The sequence below is a fragment of the Hyaena hyaena genome, unplaced genomic scaffold, assembly GCF_003009895.1.
Source record: "Hyaena hyaena isolate Hyena2069 unplaced genomic scaffold, ASM300989v1 scaffold_433, whole genome shotgun sequence".
Taxonomy (NCBI): Eukaryota; Metazoa; Chordata; class Mammalia; order Carnivora; family Hyaenidae; genus Hyaena; species Hyaena hyaena.
In genome coordinates this window covers 634192-655448 of record NW_024081066.1, presented here as the reverse complement: position 1 = coordinate 655448, position 21257 = coordinate 634192, and the positions used below count along the sequence as shown (strand labels likewise).

Here is a 21257-nt window from a genome sequence, read left to right as displayed (position 1 = left end):
ATCAGTTCTTAATGGACCTTGCTACTTTAATCAATTCCTTAGCTGTGATTGTAACATATTATCTTCATAATATCAATTCAAATCAGTGAAATGTCATGTTTTGTAGTTATATATGTAATGGTTTGATAATTGATATTGCTAATTAATGATTACTCATTGATTATGTAGTTATATGCTGATTTATCCACTCAAAAATTAAAAATAAATCCCCAAGATATAATTATTCTTGATGCACTGTAGAATAAAATGATAGCCTGTATACTACAGAAAAAAATTAAGGGGAAAACATTATACTCATTTCATAGCAGTTATTTACACAGTAAAATTTTCTTGTTTTTAAGTATCTATTCAGGAGGCTAAATACCAAGGACTCTTCCTTTAGCCTAAAGAAGTTTGGTGACAATACTTAAAGCCATATTTTTTATGTAACTTTTAACTTTATTAAGTTGCCAAAAGGCAGCCTATTTTTAAATTAATTGGTCATTAGCCCCCTTAATCTCAGTAATGTTTTTGTTTCTAAATATAAGCATCCATTTACCAGGGTTTCAGTCTTAGGGATCATGTGTCTCCACCAGGAAAGTCATTGTTCCAAAGGTCTTTAAATGGTGACAGAGGTGGTGTCCGTAGACAATACCTATGGTTCAACCATTAGCTGCAGCTGATGTTTTGTTATGAGGAAGTCAACCACAAAGTTACCAACTGCCCTAGTAATTGTAGCAGGTGAAACCACATATGTTTCTAAAGCACCAGCTATCTAAGCACAAAGGTCAGCATTTGATAGGCAAGCATAAAATATGCAAGTGCCTTATCATTGGGGAGTAATGTTTCTTTAATCATTAAGGGTAAATTTTCACAAACTTTCAGAATAGATACCTTGAACAAGGCCTCTGGACTTAAGTTATGGAAACTGTTAGAAGTTTTGTTTCGTTTTTATTTTAAATATAGTCATGTATGAAGGGAAGTTTCTGAGTTCAAAATGTGGTTTTATTTTATTTTATTTTATTATTTTATTTTATTTTATTTTATTTTATTTTTTATTATTTTATTTTATATTTTATTTTATTTTTGCAAAATGAATATTTAATGAAACTACTTTTATTATTTTAGGTTTAAACAAATGTGAGGATAAATGTAAAACATTACAGGGGCAAAACGTGAGTGGGGGAGGGATAGACAGATAGGGAGACACAGAATCTGAAGCAGGTTCCAGGCTCTGAGCTGTCAGCACAGAGCCCGATGTGGGGCTCAGGCCCACAAGCAGCAAGATGACCTGAACCAAAGTTGGACACTTAACTGACTGAGCCTCATAGGCGCCCCAAGTGACCAACTCTTGATTTCAGCACGGGTCCTGATCTCACAGTTCATGAGACTGAACCCTGCCTAGAGCTCTGCAGTGACAGCATGGAGCCTGTTTGGGATTCTCTCACCCTCTCTCTCTGTCCCTCCACACCCATGTTCTCCCTCTCAAAACAAAACAAAACCAAACAAAATGATATAAACATGTTTTTTTTAGCTTAGGAACAATATTTTTAAATCTGAGTTTTCCAATAGCTGCTATCTATTATTAAAGTGATCTAGTTTGCACAGAAAGAAGTCTTTAAAAATTATAAAGTCTTAAATCTTATTTCCCAATACCTTCTGTAAACTTTTCATGTTTTGTGTGTTTCATTGATTTGTGTGTTTTGTATAATAATATTTAAAAACAAATCTTATCAAATCAAGGCGTAGACCCTTCAAAGGAAGGCGTAGACCCTTAGGTTGGTGGCAGACCCAAGAGTGAGTGAAGCGCATGTTAAGATCTGGAGTCATCAGAAGGAAGGTAACTGCTACGGGCAAGAGGTCAGACAGCTCAAGGAACTGTCCACGGTGGGGGGGATAAACTGTTGGGAATCAAGAGATCAACAGTGTGTTTTGGGGGATCACTGCAAATGTTTCTCTTTGTAGATATTTCTATTATCAAACTCCACTTCTTCCCTGCAAGAGATGTGATCTGTCTTATTTTCTTCTATATTTTTAGTGAGTAACAAATGTCTGTTATGTGATAGAGTCTAATCTATAGAATGGATAACACTGGAATCATAGTAAAACAGGGCCCATAGTCCTGAAATATTTGGTAGGTAGAAACGTGCTACTGGGGATCAGGAGAAGTGAAGGGATTGCAGCAAAGACCTACCTCAGCTAAGAGGCTTATATCTCCTTATCTACATAATTCATTACCCCAGGCTATTGAGAGAATTTAGAAAATCCATGCCAAAAGCTTTTTAGGAATGTCTAAGTTATTGTGAAATAGGAAACAGGTTTAATTATATCTCAATTAAGAGAAATATTTCTCAATTAAGAAAAATATTTAGATTTCCACCCCCCAGCCTGAGAAAGGAATATGAAGGTCTTGGGATACCTGGGTGGCTCAGTCAGTTAAGTGTCCGACTTCGGCTCGGGTCATGGTCTCACGGCTCGTGGGTTCGAGACCCACGTGGGGCTCTGTGCTGATAGCCAGCTCAGAGCCTGGAGCCTGCTTCAGACTCTGTGTCTCTCTCTCTCTGACCCTCTTCTGCTCATGCTCTCTCTCTCTCTCTCTCTCTCTCTCTCAGAAATAAATAAAACATTTTATAACATTTAAAAAAAAAAAGGAATATGAAGGTCTTACCTTTTTGGTTGGCAAGCTGACACTGATTTTAGGAAAAACGATAGCCTGACTTTAAATGGGTGCTATGTGGTATCCAAAAAATAACCATTGCATATATCAGAATACAATGATGAAATGTTCTAGGTCTGTTTTTATAATTGGTTTATTATGGATACATTCAGAAATGTTTAATTTTTAACTCCTTAATATTGAACTTAATTTTTTCTTTCTAGTAAAATAGGAAAGCTCTTTCTCTACTTGAAATGATGGAGTTGGACAAAAATTTCATATAGCATGCATGATCAGAGACTTCTAGAACTGTATCTAGGGATCAGTAGTACAGTGTTTTATTTTTTCTTAAATTTTGACAGAGAGAGATTTGTTGGCTGACCCAAGATTATATGGCTAGTTAGTTCATATATAAGTTCTTCAGATTCCAGATAGAAATAATATGCGCATTTATGAAAATGTATGTATATAGCTGTGAAATACTTTTCAAATATGATTCATTGTGTTACTGAACATACACACCTACACATGAGAGAGACGTGTTTGCATAGCAGTAGAAAAAACTTAAGACTAGTTCTGTGTCAGTGGTTAATTATTTAACCTCTTTACCTTTGTTAACTAATTTCTCTAATGGGAAGATAGTAGTATTTTCCTCATAAGGCTCTTTTGAAGAATTTTTAAAATGTGTGTGTGGGAGTGGGTGTGTACACTCATATAATCTAAAACTACGCCTTACACATATGTTAGTTATTTTGTTATAACTATTAAAATGTAGAAGGGGCTTGTTCAATTTATCCACTCACCATTTATAATGAGTGAGGTACCTTTCTGGAATACCCAGTATGCTTCTAATGGGTGGTACTGTTTCATGATGCATCTTTGATGTCATATTTAATTGGTGCCAATATGGATTATCCTTACTCTCAGTTTAGTGTTCTTCCCTACATACACACACACACACACACACACGCTCATATACACTTACATAAACACACATTCATATATGCTCATTCTCTCACAAATACACTTAAAAAACTGTCTCTTTTTTTCTCTCTTTCTTTCACACACAAACATACACACACACACACACACAAGCATACACAAGGTTGGCATGTTGGTTTCCAATTAGACCAAGTCAGAAAATTACAGATGAAAGACAATTTAGAATTGAAAAAAAATTCTATTAAGCTAAAAAGTCAGAGTTAAGTTATGAGGTATTTTGGTTAGTTATGTCTTATTCTTCATTTGTTTTTCTACTGTATTTTGAGAATTGTGCACACATATGTGAAAATCACACATATAATGTGAAGATAATTATTAATTTCTAAAGAACGGTAATGATTATGTTTTTGGATAACCATTGGGTCATTTATTCTTAAATCCACATTTTTTAGGCTTTTGAAATACATATGTGTATGTATGTATTTCAAAGCTCTTCTTACATGAAAACTTTTTACATATTCAATATGTTTCAGAGATGAAAATTGTATTGTAGGTTTTGAATTTGTAGGACCTGAAATTCTGATTTATTAAATCATTTTCCCCAGATTTCTTCCTAGCTCTAAGGAACTCTGAGGTCTGTGGTCACAGCTTGAAAATCAAGAATGACTCTTAAAATTGTTTCTAAGCTTTATTTATTTATTCTGAGAGAGAGAGAGAGAGCACATTGCATTGGCAGGGGAGAGGCAGAGAGAGGAGGAAAATACCAAGCGGCTCCACGCTGCCAGTGCAGAGCCTGATGTGTGGCTCAAACTCACGAACTGTGAGATCATGACCTGAGTTGAGATCATGAGTCAGTTGCTTAACCAACTGAGCCACCCAGGTGCCCCAAGATCAAATTTTTATTAACCTCTTCCCTCTGAGCTAAGCATTTGCTGGCCTCATTAAAGTCTGGTCCTTATAAAATGCTCTGAGACACATAGTATTATCTCAATTTTAAGATGAGGAGACTGAAGCCAAGATAAATTAAGCACTAAAGTTAACCCAGCTAATAAGTCGGGGAGCCAGAATCTGAATTTCAGTTTTTCTAATTTGAAAACCCAGGTTATTTACAACCATTCAAGGCAAGTTGGACATTGGCTGCAGATGTAGAATACTGTGGACCTTTACGTTAAAGGAAGTGACACAGAGAATAATGTGAGCCCAAACTAGAAGTGCCACATTTCTAATTACTGAGACTGCTGCTTTCATTCATACCCTAGACTAATTTGAGTCATTTGCTATGATCAAAACTCTCCTAGTAGAAGGTGCAACTAGAGGTATAATAATTCTTTGGTACTTAATTTGTATATTATTTTTTGGGGAGAGGGGTTATTTTTATCATTTGCTCATCCATTTATTCATCTAGCTCTACTATATTTCCCATTCATTCCTTTTCAGAGAATAATGACAGTCCCACCGATTGCTTCTTCCTATACCCCATCTCCACTTCCTCCCAGAAAAGAAAAAAATCAAAATTCTTTTCCTCTCTTCTCTCTCTTCATATTTGTCTATATCACTCTCAGATCTGATGCAGTTTTTACAGCTGAACTATAAAAGATGACATTTCATCCCATGAGAAAAATGTCTTGGTTATATCCAAGCTAAATGCATGGCTGGATTTTTCTCCATGACTTAATTTTGTGACCCAACTGGGGAAACTTGCAGTTTTATTAGCAGCTGTCTTCCCTTTTCTTATCAGATCTTCAGCTTTTAGCACCTAGCTCAAAAGAGAAAACATATGGCTTGAAGTTATTATTTAGACTTCACAAATCTTTCCTTCTAAACATTTTTTCCTAGACAGAGAAACAAATAACTCTGACTAGGATCTTTCAAACAAAGCTCTTAATATTTGCAATCTATATAAACACTACATCAGGAAAAGATGACTGTTTAGCTTTAGTTGCATTAAGAAGTGCTGATAGGAGTGGAAATAGAAAGAAAAGAAGATGAGTGTATTTTTCTTCCCCCATAAGTTGGGAATTGATTTTAAAGGGGAAGATGCTAAGGGTTTCTTGAAACAAAATGCGAACTTCTTTGTTTCCCCCAAGACGTTGCCAATGTATAAACATTTCAGGAAGAAATTCTACACCTCCTTATTTGCGTGTCAGGCGACATTTAATGGTTGAATGGCAGACAGTGCAAAGTCCGGGCAGTTCTTCAGTGGTGCACAAATTGGGATTAAATCAACAGTTGATCAGTGGGCCTCTTCTAATTTAAACTCCGAAGCAATCCTTTGAAATCAGTTACTCCCAACAAGTCAAATGAGTTTTACTTGGATTTTATATTTTTCATAAGGCTTTCATAGCTTTCTCTAGGGTATTTTCTGTTGTTTTGATGTTATATATAAAAGTTTTGATTCTTTTTGGAGGGCATAGCTGGCTAGTGGGCTCTTAGTATACATTTTATGGAGCACCTTGCAGACATGTGGGGCATTCATGTGTTGGTTCTTTCTCTCCTTGTAGGTTGAAATAACTCTTCAAGATATTAATGATAACCCACCAGTATTTCCAACAGACATGCTGGATCTCACGGTGGAGGAGAACATCGGAGATGGCTCTAAGATTATGCAACTGACAGCCATGGATGCTGATGAGGTAACTCAGAGCCTGAATTCGTGTTGAAACCTAGTATCCCAGTGACCTATCAAATTTCTACTATATATGGATCACTTTTTTTAAATGTTTGTTTATTTCTGAGAGAGAAAGAGACAGAATGTGAGCAGGGGAAGGGCAGAGAGCTGTCAGCACAGAGCCCAATATGGGACTCGATCTCGCGAACTGTGAGATCATGATCGGAGCTGAAGTCGATGCTTAGCCAAGGCACCCTTAAGCTACCCAGGCACCCCTGTTGACCATTTTTAATACCTCATAATTAAGGTTAAGCATTGTGTATTCTTTTTCAAAGAATATTAGTTATAGAAATGTGATATAAGAAGGCTAAGATAGAGACTAGTAAGAGGTAATTTTCCTTTGATCGGTAATTCATTATTCAGTGAATTGCTGGCTACATTTTAGATTTCTTAGTCAAATTATTTTAATGTTCAAATAATCTACAGACATAGACATATTTTTTATGCCTTTATCATTCTAATTTTCTATCCTAGCAGCTAAGGATTGAATTTATATTTGTATTTGACAAAAAGCATATTATTTGAAATTAAAACATTTTAAAAACACCATCTTATAGTGTTTGATTTAATTTGCATACATCTATAAAACAAAATATATTATTTAAAAATAGCCTTATACATTTAAAGGAAATTATCCAGGCAAACCAATAATTTTTCAAATCTGTTAATAGACAGAACTTTCCTATCTAGTAGTGAATACAAAATTAGCGGGCACAATTTAGATTACTATCTTTTATATTTATATTTCAAGTTTAGCTATTTAATTACCATGCTCCAAATGGCATAACAACTTATATAATTTGTAATTTATATTCTTCTTGTGAAAAAAGCCCATTGCTTGCTTTCTCCTTCTTGCTAGGCAAAGAAATCAATTAAAAATTTTTTTTTTCTGAGAGAGAGAGATACAGCATGAGCAGGGGAGGGCCAGAGATGGAGGGAGATACAGAATCCAAAGCAGGCTCCAGGCTCTGAGCTAGCTGTCATCACAGAGCCCAACGCGAGGCTCGAACCCATGAACCGTGAGATCATGACCTGAACCGAAGTCAGACTTTTAACTGACTTAAGCCATCCAGGTGCCTCAGTAAAGAAATTGATTAATGTTATGGTGTTGTGGAAAGAGATATAACCTTCTCAGACACCAGTATCACCTTTCACCTTGAGCTAAGCCCAACACAAACCAGAGGATTTAATTTTTTTTTGCCTTCAATTAAACTTCAGAAGTATCTGAAAACTTGATTCTTGGTCTAATAGTAAGATCTTCATAAATTTAGTTTTTTAACTTTATTTTTTTTTAAATTTTTTTTTAATGTTTTTATTTATTTCTAGGAGAGAGAGAGCGTGAGCAGGGGAGGGTCAGAGAGAGAGGGAGTCACAGACTGAAACAGGCTCCAGGCTCTGAGCTGGCAGTCAGCACAGAGCCCGATGCGGGGCTCGAACCCACAAACCGCGAGATCATGACCCAAGCAAAAGTCGGACGCTTAACCGACTAAGCCACCCAGGCGCCCCTATTTTTTTTAACTTTAAAAGGTAAATAAATCAAAAACAGACTAATTTTAACAGCTAATGCAGAAATGTAATGACTTAGTTTTTTTATAAATTTTGCCAAAATCTAAGGAAAAGTAAACAAAATAAAGCATAGATATTTAGATAATTGTCATTTTCTATTTAAAAAGATTTGGTGTTTTAAGTACAGTAACTTCTCCTCAATTTTATAAGATAAACAATAAAAATAAAAACAATTTTATAAAATAAAAATAAAACTCAACATGTAAAATTAGAATTAAATTGGTTTTAGTCAATGATTCATGAATCCGGCAACGTATCACTTAGCAAGAGAAAGGAGCTCCACCAAGCTGTAGAAAAAAAAAAAAAAGTTTTTTTAAAGGCTGTAAGGGGTGGAAAAAGGAAACTCTTAGCAATGAATGCATTGTTTTGGGCAAGGTCACCTTCCTAAGGGGAACAGAGGAGTCTGTTACGCCTATTGTCTCACCAGTGCGGACCAGGTAATTCCCTGTGGACTTGTTAAAGGGTATGTTTTGGGGGAGTTGAAACTGCAATTAGATTAAATATTATATCTTGGTTTATTGCCATGAGATTTAGCGTAAGCAACTCTATTTTGGAACTGCTGTCTCCTTTCTACCAATTCCATTCTTTTGATTGGACACTCAGTTAACTGCAAAATATGATAAAAATTTAAGGCATCTGCACCACTCATAGATCCTACTCAGTTGTTCTTACAGATTTTGTCAATTCTCTGTGTGGCATTCATAGGCCATGACACTTGTTTTTTTCTTTTTGCTTAATCTCTGTGAAGCCCATGACTTCAGATTATAATTTTTAAGTTGGTCATTCTCGATGATGATCATGGCTGATCCTTTTTTATGTGCCAGCCTTAGAGAGATCATTTGCTTGGTTACTAGCAGCAGCAAGAATGCATTTAAAAATGTTCAGAGAATACAATGTGCCAGGGAGATTACTGTGATTATTACATGCAAGATAACTCCTAATGTTTAGAAAATACTTCATAGCTTGTTCCCCCAAACCAAACCAATCAAAATGAAATAAGGAAAAGAAAGACCCTGCTGAAGGAGTCACCTTTCTAAGAGGCAAGTTTTCTTGTTCAGTGATTTTATGTAACTGAGTTTCCATGTCTCCAAAAGTGTTAATCCAGGTGAAGCAGATGATGTTAGCCACAGCACAGACACCTCATTGCTCAGCTAAAAAATATTCAAGGGACCAACTTTGTTCAGAGTGTCTAAGGACTTTTGTTGAGCAACTATTGTCTTTGCAGACTGTACAGTGCTTTCAAGAGTCAGGTTTCTAATAGAAAGATTTCTAATCATAGCTTCATTTACATTTACTCCCAACCAGGGAAATATGGCCCTGAAAAAAGAAGTGAATTCTGAATCATTAATTCCTTCTGGTAATTTCTTTCTAACTCAACAGTATAAATCTAGGGGAGCCAGCCAGTGAGGTGTCTTTGTGGACAGGGGCACAGTTGGATAACCTAAGAGGCATTGCCTGGGTTTGCACCTGCTACTTAGGCATTCATAAGTCCAAGGAGAGTGATAACCACCACAGAAAAAAGACAAATCCTATAGGGGCATAAAACATTCTTGATAAGGTGGCACCATTGATGGACAGTAATAGACAGAAAGGAGTTTTTAATGACAAATCCAGCCATTTAAGAGGCAAAGTGTCCCTCCCTTAGCAACAGCATATGAGATACTGATGATGGCATTATCTTTCTGGGCCAATGCCAGATTAAAGGAAAGAAAGAGAAAAAGAGAGAGTTTAATGTTTAGTTGGCATGTAAAGTCTTGATCTGGGATTTTGGGAAGAAACAATCTACCTTGATGCTGGCTATTTCTCTTCTAGTCAATATGACTTTGGAGGTCTCCAGCATTTGTGCAAGACCAGTTATCATGTGGAGTTTTCCTTAATTGTGAGATATTTATCCACAAGTCCCTGGAGTTTGGCTGCCATCTGGGTAGTGAAAAGGACCTGGTACAGTCTTTTACAAGGAGTTTGAAGGGCAGTCTTTCTTCTTAACAATTCTAAATCAGAAGGATGAGAGAAAATTGGGAATGTTACTTTGGTGAGCTGTAGCCAGATACTTGAGGAAGCTAGAATGAAGGATCTAATATTTACATGTATATAATAAAACTTCAAAAACAATTAACAGGTGTAGAATCCAATATCTACAAAACTACAAACATAATTTTCTTACTACAGTTACTCCCATTTTTAAAAGATAATTGCAGTAAAACTAGTTTGTTTGTATTATTTACATAAGTGCATTATTAATAATTATTTACATAACTGTAACTAAAATAGTGATTGCCCATATAAGCTCTTTTGTTTTTAAAGTTTATTTATTTGTTTTGAGAGAGAGAGAGAGTACACACAAGTTGGGGAGGGGCAGAGAGAGATGGGGAGAGATAATCCCAAGCAGGTCAATGCAGAGTCCAGTGCAGGGCTCAAACTCACAAACCATGAGATCATGACCTAAGCTGAAATCAAGAGTCAGTTGCTTAACCAATGCAGCCACTCAGGCACTTTGACCATATAAACTCTTTTTAAAGATTGCTTTGCTGAAATCTTGGGAACAAGTTACCAGGACAGTTTCCCAAGAGGCTTTCTTGACTCCATAAAGTCAACCTTAGTTCCCTAAAACTGATTGTATCTGAATCCACACACATCTCTCTCAAATAAGACATTCTAGTAAGGCCTTGATAATATAATGAAGATTTCCAAATATGTCGTGTTAAAGGAGAATGGATTCTCATTGAATTTATGCAAGCAAATAACAATATTGCCATGAAACAAATATATTGCCAGAAAAATAGTTTCTGTATTCTGGAGGGATCAGGTACAGAGAAAAAGCAAATGTCTCTTCTTTGTCTACAAAGGTATACTTTACCAGTCTACTATAGGCCATAGTAAAAAAGAAAAACAAAATAAAAAATGAAATAAAAGACAAAAGTTTTCTTATATCTGGTAAAACAAAACATTAAAGAACCAGCAATGTTTTAAATAAAAGTTATAAGGAATTATAATCATCCTCCTTAGTTCAGTTAGTCCTATGTAATTAATACTTGTTCTAATTGAATCCAGTTTTTTCCATTGGCTCTGGAAATTCTTACCCTGTTTTTTTAATTTTAAATTTATCAGAAACCTGTATTTTAGAATACTTTCCATAAATCTTCTTGAAAATGAAGCACTTTTGCCAAAGCATCAGAATGAAACAACTGTCTATAAATCACAAAAGATTAAAAATTTGGAGAGAGGTCATACAATGTAATTCACAAGGAAATATGCTTATTTCTATGTGTAAAATGTTACATATAATTTTAACATAATAACTGGAATTATTACTGAAAACATGCCAAGATATATTATATTTCCAGGAATCTTACATTATTTCTGGAACACATAACATATATCTATACAAATTCAGCATAAAAATTCCTTAGTATTATTTCTTGTTAGACAAAAATTTAATGTATCAAACTTAGTTACTTTAATATCTTTTTATAAGGAGAGAGATCATATATTTTGATATGTTTCAAGGATCCTCTTGAAAATCCCAAATAATTCAAGGTCAAAAGACTTGGTTTAGAATTTGAATTTGGGGAAGTTTGTCAAAGTATATCAAAAAGGTTTTAAGATACTTGTACAGTTAAGACTGTGTGTCACTATAAAACAATATTCAGTTATCTATTTAACCAAAGTGACAATTGAGGACTTCATAGGCAAATATAGAAGACCTAATGGTTCTGAACAAAATTTAATTCTTTTAATATTGAGAGTCTTAGATTTCAGTAATCAAAAACTTGATAAAAACAACACAGGAAATTATTTTGACAAAACACAGAATTCTTGTTTTTTCAGGCATATTACTTTAACAGGTAAGGAAAATTATTTTTATAATCACTTATCAAGAACAGACAACTGGACCAAGAAAATTTTGTCTTTTTAACAGACCAAAACCAAAATTCTATCTTTTTTAAGTTTATTTTTTATTTTGAGAGACAGATACAGTATGAGTGGGAGATGGGGAAGTGAGTGAGGGAGATAGAGAATCCCAAGCAGTCCCCTGACTGTCAGTAATCCCAACACAAAGCTCACACTCATGGAACTGTGAGATGGTGACCTGAGCTGAAACCAAGAGTTGATGCTTAACCAACTGAGTCACTGAGGTGCCCCCAGGAAACAAAATTCTAATTTTGCACCAGCTTGCTTTTGATATTAGAACTCACTAGCTTAATTAAATTCATTCCAATCTTAACCAATGTTGATTACACAAAAAATTCCTTTCCCTTGTTTTTAGTAGTTTTAGTTACGTATATTGGAATTCATAACCCTTAGAAGCCTTTGATTTCTAATGAAAACTATGAAGTAAGCAATTATGAACTGTCTTTTATATTAGCATTCTATGGATTGGCAGATCCATACTTTTTATGATTTCTAGAAACATGTACTTCCTCATAGAAAATTTCTCAACACAGCATAAAACATGTTTACTAATAGACCTAATTATCTTTAGTTTCTCTGTAAAAGGAAGCTAAAAGTAGATAAGCTTATGTTCAATAACTAATGTTTCAGTATTTTGCCTTAGTTGGAAATGATCTGGGTACTGAATGGATATAACTTGACTCATCATTTAATTTAACCAAGTAAAACTTTGAGGTTTCAGGTTACCAAAAATATTTGGGGAAACTAAGAAGTTTACCTAAAACTTTTTATACTACTTATATCTATTTTATTTACTGATTCTTAACAATTACATTTAAGTTATTAATAAAAATTTTATCATGACAAGTTATTTTTATTGCTGAAAAATTTTATGAGGCAGATAACATGAACTTATTTGATTAATAAATCCAGGTAAAATAAAAGTTGCATGACTGTATTATATTCAATGTTGAAAAGTCTAAGGACATGTGTATTTTAATTAAACCAACAAACTTGAATGAGCTTTATTATTGGATATTTTCTCAGATCACAAGGACTTGAAAAACATTTGAGTTAGTTTTCATTTTATTTTTGAGAATTTTTATGAATATTAAATATAATTTATATAAGCACATATTTGCTTAAGCCAATTAAATATAGCTTTGTTCACAAATTGATTTTAATAATACCATCTGGAGGCAAAGATGATATTATTAAAATTAATTTTAATGGATATTATGCATATATATTGAAATAAACATAGAGACATTATAGCTTCTTTATATTTAAAATTTCCCATTAGCTCAAAATCTAAATGACCTTCTCCCCCTTTTTATTTTCTGATAAGAATTGCCTCTCCAAAGTTTATACATCAACACTTACATGTCAAAAGCACAATGAAAAAATGAGAGTTATAAGCTTTTTAAGATAAATAGGGGACTCTTTGGTATTGGTAAAAAAAAGAGTAAGTGAACTTTCAACTACATTTTTAGTTCTGCAAAGATTTGTAAGATAAGGAGAGTTGCTCTCAATTCCTTAAAGAACTGGGTTGCAACTTAAATGACATCATAGTTTGATTTACCCATAAACTCTTTTACAAGGGCTTTAGAACATTTTTCTTTCCTTCTGGATTCATAGTTTTATTTTAGCATAGGGGAGAAGATCTAAAAAAAAAAAAAAGTTCTTTCAGACTCTGCAATTTGGCCAATTTCTGACCACAGAGCTACTTTGTAGTTTTTAGCTGGAACAAATAGTAAATATTTCTGGCAGTATTGAATAACCTCTGGGAATGAAGAGGCATCCCCAAAGAGGATGCATACGATATTTTCTTTTCCTCCCTCTACTGGGCACTACAGTCAGAGGTCTGGGAGAGCTGACTCTGGCAAGAATTCTCATCCTTCGCTGTCTTCCACCAGTTTTTCTAGGATCTATTTGTAGCATTTTACCAGAATTTGGCAAGGTTTTTCATTATTTTTAATTTAGGTTTTCCTTTGCCTGTTGAAGAGAATAACCACAGTTTACCAGAAAATCCCTCAGAGTTCCATCAAGTTTGGGAGATCCCCATTAAAAAGAGCCCTCCTTCAAGAGTAGACATGTGATGTCTTTAAGGTCATTAACTTGGCAGACTTTTTGCTTATGGTCATATAAAGGGAATTCAGACAGAGGATTACTAGAATGAGTACTAAATAAAGGAGGATAGAAGGAAGCAGTGAGACATCAACCGCATTTATCTTTGTTTTGTTTTGTTTTTGGGTATCTTTATATCTTGAATTTATCATTAACCTTTTGCAACAAATCTTGTAATAAAGCTCTTTTGGAGTTTTGAAGACTTTTGGAGGTTTTCTGTATACCAATTAAAAGAGGTATTCCATTCTATTTCTTTGATTTGGGAGTCCTGGTTTTTAAATGCACTTCTTAAATGATCTTACCTAATTGGAACATTCCTTATAATGGCCACTGTAATTCTAGGTTATAATTACTTTGAGGGCTGGCAGCAGTTTGGTGGGACCCTAGCTGCAAAGGGGGTTTAACCAACATTTTCTGTCCAGGGATATCTAGCTGCTAATTGGGTGTGACTCACTTATCTGCTGCATCATATTTTGGGGGCCCCAGGCTGAAAGATACCAAGCCAAGTTCTCAGAACACAAAACAAACCTAAGAAAACTTTGCTGTTTTGTAGATGGTTATTTCTGCCAGGATCATAGACCTTAGACATAAAATAACCAGGTGTGCCAGAAAGTAGCAGAAACTCTTTAGAGTTTAGGCATCCATGTTATTATAATTACTTTTTTCAGTTAAGTTTTGGGGTATAGAGCCAAACTCATACCTAAAAGGCATGTGGTTCTGGGTTGGTGACTGTGCGGCATTTTATAGTGTACCTCATTACATGGAAATTTGCTTGAGATTGGAAGGTGGCCTAGTGTCATTCTAACTCATTCCATGACCAACTTATTCTAACAGAGGAGTCTTTGATTTAGGTGGTAAGCATATACAATAGCTTTTAAGTGTTTGACCCATGCCCACCTATTTTTTCAGCTTTTTGGCCTCTGAGATCCCTGTTAACAATGATCTTTATTTGCACAAAACAAGACAAACATGTGATTTTTAACATACCAACAATAATTAGAAGACATTACTGCTGATTGGCCAAGAGAAGGCCAGGAAATTATTATCAAAGTGTATTGTTTAGGCAAGGTCACCCTCCTGAGGGGAACAGAAAGGATCTATTGGGTGGATTATCTCACTATCCCTACCAGGTAATTCCATGTTGACTGGTTAAGAGATAAATTTTTCAAGGAGTTGAAACTACAAATAGGTTAGGTATTAAGTCTTGGCTTGTTAATATGGGGCTTAGCACAAGGGACTCTGTTTTGGGCCTGCTATATCCTTTTTAACAATTAAGTTTTTTTCCCCCTAATTCTAGCTACCTTAAAAGTTATGTGACTATATTATTTACAGCTATGATATATCAGCTATTATTTAGTAAATACTTTATTTTCTAAAACCTCTTGATAATATATATTTGGATAGCTCAAATCATATATAATTTGATTCACTCTTATTTAGAAAAGTAGTAAACCTATGATCCAGCAATTGCACTACTAGCTATTTACCTAAAGAATACAAAAATACTAATTCAAAGGGATACATGCACCCCAATGTTTATAGCAGCAATAGTCAAATTATGGAAAGACCCCTAATGTCCATCAACTGTTGAATGGACAAAGAAGGTGTGTGTGTGTGTGTGTGTGTGTGCGCGCGCATGCATGTGTGTGTGTTTACATAATACACAATGAAATATTACTCAGCCATAAAAAGAATGAAATCTTGCCATTTGGAATGACCTGGGTAGAGCTAGAGGGTATTATGCTAAGCAAAATAAGTCAGTCAGAGAAAGACAAATACCATATGATTTCAATTATATGTAGAATTAAGGGAAAAAAATGATCATGGGGGGAAAAAAGAGAAAGGAAAACCAAGAAATAGACTCAACTACAGAGAACAAACTGATGGTTGCCAGAGGGGAGGTAGGTGGGAAGATGGGTGAAGTAGATGATGGGGATTAAGGAGTGTACATATTGTGATGAGCACTGAGTGATGTAGGGAAGTGTTGAATTACTGAATTGTGCACCTGAAACTAATATTACACTGTGTGTTAACTAACTGGAATTTAAATAAAAATCAAAAGAGAAAAAAAAATATGTGAAGAACCAAACAAAATAATAAAGAAAAAGAAAAACATTAAAAAAATAAAAGCACCCATGAGGCACCTGGTATCTCAGTAGGTTAAGTGTCAGACTTCAGCTCAGGCCATGATCTCATGGTTTGAGGGTTGAGCCCTGCATCAGGCTCTGTGCTGACAGTTCAGAGCCTGGAGCCTGCTTCAGATTCTGTCTCTCTCTCCCTTTCTCTCTCTCTCTCTCTCTCTCTCTCAAAAGTTAATAAACATTAATAAAAAAAATTTTCAGAAGTACCCATGCAATTGATTAAGACAATCACATTAAATAATTGTAACTGTAATGATTCTTATTGGTTATTCTTTCTATAGGAATGGCATAAACTTCCTTTATATCAAGTGGTTTATTCAAAAAGTAATGCAATTATCATGCTAATAATAAACATATATTCTAATGGGATTTGCTGTTCTCTTAAGAACGGATTATTTGAAAGAGACAACAATACTATTATGTTCATGATGTTATAATTTTATAGCCCTCTCTATTTTTTTCAAGTTATGACAGATAAGGTTTACTACAAATAAAGTGCCGTCTGCTAGTTTATTTTTCTCCATCTAGGTTTTCTGTGCATTTGTGTGCATGCGCACATACTTGCCTTCAAGTTTATCTTTTGAGATATGTTTATATTTATAATGAGATCTGAGGAAAGCTGGGAAGGTCTTTATGTCTCTAGGTATTTATATCAAAATTTATTTTAATGCACTTTTGTTTTATTTCTGTTGACTTTATTTTTTAAGTAAAAAAAAAAATGTAAGTAACCATGCAGGTGTTATCACTTAGACACCCTAGTATTAAAAGCTACTGCTATGTAAGATGATGATATCTAAGATATGTAAAAGTGCATTTGGGGTAAGACCAGGTGTGCAGTTAAAGGGAGAGGAAAGTGTAAGGCTGTACAGAAGAAATAGACCAGGGAGATTTGTTTGAAATTCAGGGGGAAGTAGAGACGCTGACAATTGACAATTCATGCAAAGTGTGGTGTGCCTGAAGGCATAAAGTCACCAAGTACTTTGTAATCAGATCTCTTGATGGGGGAGGGAAAGGCAGAAGAAGATGGAAGAGAGGAAGTAGGCTTACCGACAACTTTAAAAGAAAGGGGGACATTATTGTAAAACTGCTTTTTAAGATTAAGCTCATGAGGTTGCTTTCCATTTTGAATATATTTTTTTCTTAAAAGTTTTAGGAGCTTTTAAATGATTACTGATTGTTTCGACTCATGACATGAGGAATCAACATTTCTTTGACCCTAAACCAGACAGAAGGGACCCCTCACCTTTCCCTGGCATTCAGAAACTTTGGCTGTTTCTTTTTTTGAGTGGCTTGCAATAAATTAATACTAATGCTTTTAGATAAACCTTCATTCTATTTTCTACTTTACTCTCAGCTTTTTACCTCTTACTTGAATTTGAAATATATATATACATATATGTACATACACATATATTAACAAACTATGTGTCGATACATTCTTTATTATTTATCCACAAATCTTTAAAGACTAAATCAAACTTCTAGGTATTTGTATGTTAGAGAAACTCTAGTAAGGCACTGGAGAGTAATGCCTGGGTAAAGGAATCAGTTTTAGGAAGCAACATGTACATGTTGAACTTCATTTAAATATCATTTGAAACATATGTTGGCCCAAGATACACATCTTTCAGAAGCACATGACTTTGTCAGTCTCTCATTTCCTTTTATAAACAGAATTATTATGCTTGTAATGGGCCAGGATACTCAAGCTTTGTTTCAGAGTACCATACTTGTATTTGAAAATACTCCTTAAGGTTGTGAAATGCATTTGCAATTTATATCTATTTACTTTTAGAATTCCTTCCACGTGCTTTTGTCGCTGTGGTTCTCATGAGAGTAGAATGTTTTTAACCAGCATTATTTCCACTGCACTGCAACTGAAATACGATATTTGTTTTTGTGGTATTGCTGATACTGCATATTTTGGATATTAAATAAATTGACTCTTCAAAAGACCTAATTAAATCATTACTCTTGGCCAGACATTTTCAGACATTCACTAGAACTATTAATTCACTGCATCAGCTGATTTTGAGTATAAAAAGATTGTTGTATCAACAAAATTTGATGCGTTTGCTTCTGTTCAGAAGAATTGTCATAACTTTAGGAGTACTAATTGTGACAGTCATTATGTAGACAGGACATATCTAAGTTTCAAACCATTTGTGTAATAGCTTTAAATATGTTTTTATTTCTTTTCTTTCCCCTAATTTCCAAATACTTACCATTGTCATAGGTCAGAATTGAATATAACTGTTTTCATACCTGGATTGCTTTACTAGAATAATGGAACTCTTAGTGATACAGAATAAATAGTAGAGAATGTGGTCAGTTTAGAAGTCTAAAATTCTTATTGAATGTTTTTATTGATCCATACAATTATAATAAATATGTTAGATACTCCATGTACACCTGAATATACAAGATACATGTGGTATTGTGTTAAACTCAGCTATTTCATTACCAAATTAGAAGGTGCTTTGAGGCATTCACTTTACTAAATTTTAAGATTGGGTTCAAGAATGGAGTACAAAAATACTGCAAATGCCACTAAACATATATTTTGAAAGAATGTTTTTGCCTTTGACTTACAGAAATTATACCCTTGGGTGTTTGACCATGAAGGATAAAACACATCTAATCTGTGGAGGAAAAGATGTATGGAAACTGTGGGTGCCATGATCTCCTACCATGCCAGACATTTATTTAGTCTACACATTTTAAATTTCGGGTCTTCCCAATATCTTTCTTGGGAGTTCTTAGACTGGATATTTTGATAAATAAATTTCCAGAGTTTAATAGTTGTGAAAAGGATATTTATTTTATGTAAGTATATTTAAGTCAAAAAATAATTTTTGAAGTCAACAATTCTGACACTAACTATTCAGCATCAAAATTTAATAATTATGTATTATAGGAAATGAGAAAACATATTTTCCCTGCAGTATATAGCAACTCAGTTGTATTTTCATTTAAAGTACTCATTTACAGGTATCTCAGTCATCAAATGAACTTAATCCATTATATAAAAACAGGAACAGTGAAAACAGCTATCAGTGTCATATGCTTTCTGAAGGATCATTCTAGGTGTTTTACATGTATTAACTCATTTAATGTTCACAATATCCCTATATGGCAGTGGTGGAGCAGAGATTCAACCCCCAAAACATGAGATCTCAACCAGTGCAGTATATAATATTCAATGTAGTATTTTAATTATTATAATTAAATTATATTATAATTATTATAATATATAGTTAAAATATCTAAATCAAACTGCTTATAATTTCAACATTGTCTTGTCAAGTTTATATTTAATATATATTTTAAAATATTACATTATCAAATACCTTTTAAAATAATATATATAGAATACATTTTAAAATACTATGGGGTTAGTATTCCCCATCATCAAGTCCAGATGAATTCCTTAATTTTAATTCTTCTAAATTTCTTTATTTTGGACTTTTCTAATATCTACTCTTTCTTGAAACCTTCCCTTTAACCTCATTTAGTGCGCATCAAGTGATGTGCTTAGGGCCGTGTTTAGCACTTAGTGACCACTTCATGAATGTTCTGCTTTTCTCAACTTTTTCAAGTCCTCTGCCAAATTTCTCGCTTATAGTTCAAGTTTGGAGGCCACAGCTCAAAGATCTAAGAGAACACAAGAAATCACCTGCTCTCATTTTACAGAACATGAACTTGGTACCTGCAAAGAGTACAGACTGTAGAAGGTTTCGCCTTGAGAAAATGAAGCCCCAGTCTTTGAGCCCAAACTCTCCTTACTCTTTCCCTTTCTCTGGCCTCTTCCCACTCTATTCCCTCCCACATTATCAAGAGCCTTGAAAGATTGCTTCCAATTAAAGCAAGACTAGTGTTTTCTTGGCCATAAAATTCAAACCAATTTGTGTTGCAATTGAGATACTCCAAAATATACCCATAACCTAACAATTTGGTTGACCTTCTTCTATTCTTCATTTAAACTCTTTCCTCTAACAAACTGTTTAACAATGAGTAAGCCAAACACATCATTTTCCTTTCCTCTGCACTTTCGCTTAAACTCAAATGTTCCCTTAGTCTTTGCTTTAAAAAAAAAAAAAAAGCCATTCTACAAACCCCAATTCAGTCCATACACATTCTGCATTATTTTTTCTAAAGAAATCAATTCAAAGTAATCCCTCTCTCTTCTTAGTTCTTACAGTGCTTATTTAACGCCACCATCATTTAGCACTTGCTGCATTTAATTACCTTCTCATGCTGAATCAGAATGATCATGAGCTCAGAGTCAGATAGAGTTGATCTTGAAATCCATGCTAACTCATGCAGTGTGACTCTATGTAAGTAACCTAGCATCTCAGAATCCACTGTCTTCATTTGTGAAATGGCACCTCGTGGAGTTGTGAATTGAAGTGAGATAATGCATACACAGAGCTGTCACAGTGCCTGGCAAAGAGCAAGCCTTTAGCAATGCGGTTAGTAGTAGTAGTCTCATTTGTATTTTCTGTAGCAACAACTTGATTCTTTTCTATGTGTAAATTTTATGAGTTAAAAAATATGTATCTTATACTGATGGCTGAGATTTTCTGAGCTTCTTAATGGGTAGGTGGCAAAACACTATGTAATCCACTACTTTGGCTTGTTATCTTTTGAAATCTTTTAATATCTTATAAAGGAAAGCCCGGAACTTTACTTTGTCAAATATATATTCAACATAAGGAATAATGCTCTTACCGCTCTACTTCTAACACTTTCAGATATGGGTCTTTTTCTTAGGGTGCGAATGCTCTGGTCACATACACTATCATTAGTGGAGCTGATGACAGTTTCCACATTGACCCTGAATCTGGAGATCTGATAGCAACCAAGCGGTTGGACAGGGAACGCCGTTCCAAATATTCCTTGCTGGTTCGGGCAGATGATGGCCTTCAGTCCTCAGATATGAGAATTAATATCACTGTCAGTGATGTGAATGATCACACACCCAAGTTCTCCAGGCCTGTGTACTCTTTTGACATCCCAGAAGACACAACCCCAGGTAGGTGGCACATCCTTAAGTGTATTTTGCCAAGGTCACTTTTGACTACAGTTATGGGCTGCGTATTGACTGCTCTTAATTAAGTAACTAGTTTTTATCGTATACTGCTAGGCATAAAAATGTATGTGCTAGATATTTTAGTCTTTTAATTAACATTCTTTGATATAGTTCCCGAGAATTACTAGACTTTGGAGAGTAAATGAGGTTAACAATTCATCTGGTTACTAATTACAAATATTTCTGTTTCTGAAA

General features: G+C 34.4%; 1 protein-coding gene across 2 annotated transcripts in view; it reads left to right on the top strand.

The window, feature by feature from the left end:
* Positions 1 to 21257, top strand: part of FAT4 (FAT atypical cadherin 4) — a 176030-nt gene that overhangs the window by 71168 nt on the left and 83605 nt on the right. For both annotated transcript variants that reach the window (XM_039252970.1, XM_039252969.1), the window contains exons 2-3: positions 6079 to 6210; positions 20744 to 21005. In XM_039252970.1, the coding sequence (XP_039108901.1) occupies positions 6079 to 6210; positions 20744 to 21005 (394 nt within the window). The remainder of the gene's footprint in view (positions 1 to 6078; positions 6211 to 20743; positions 21006 to 21257) is intronic.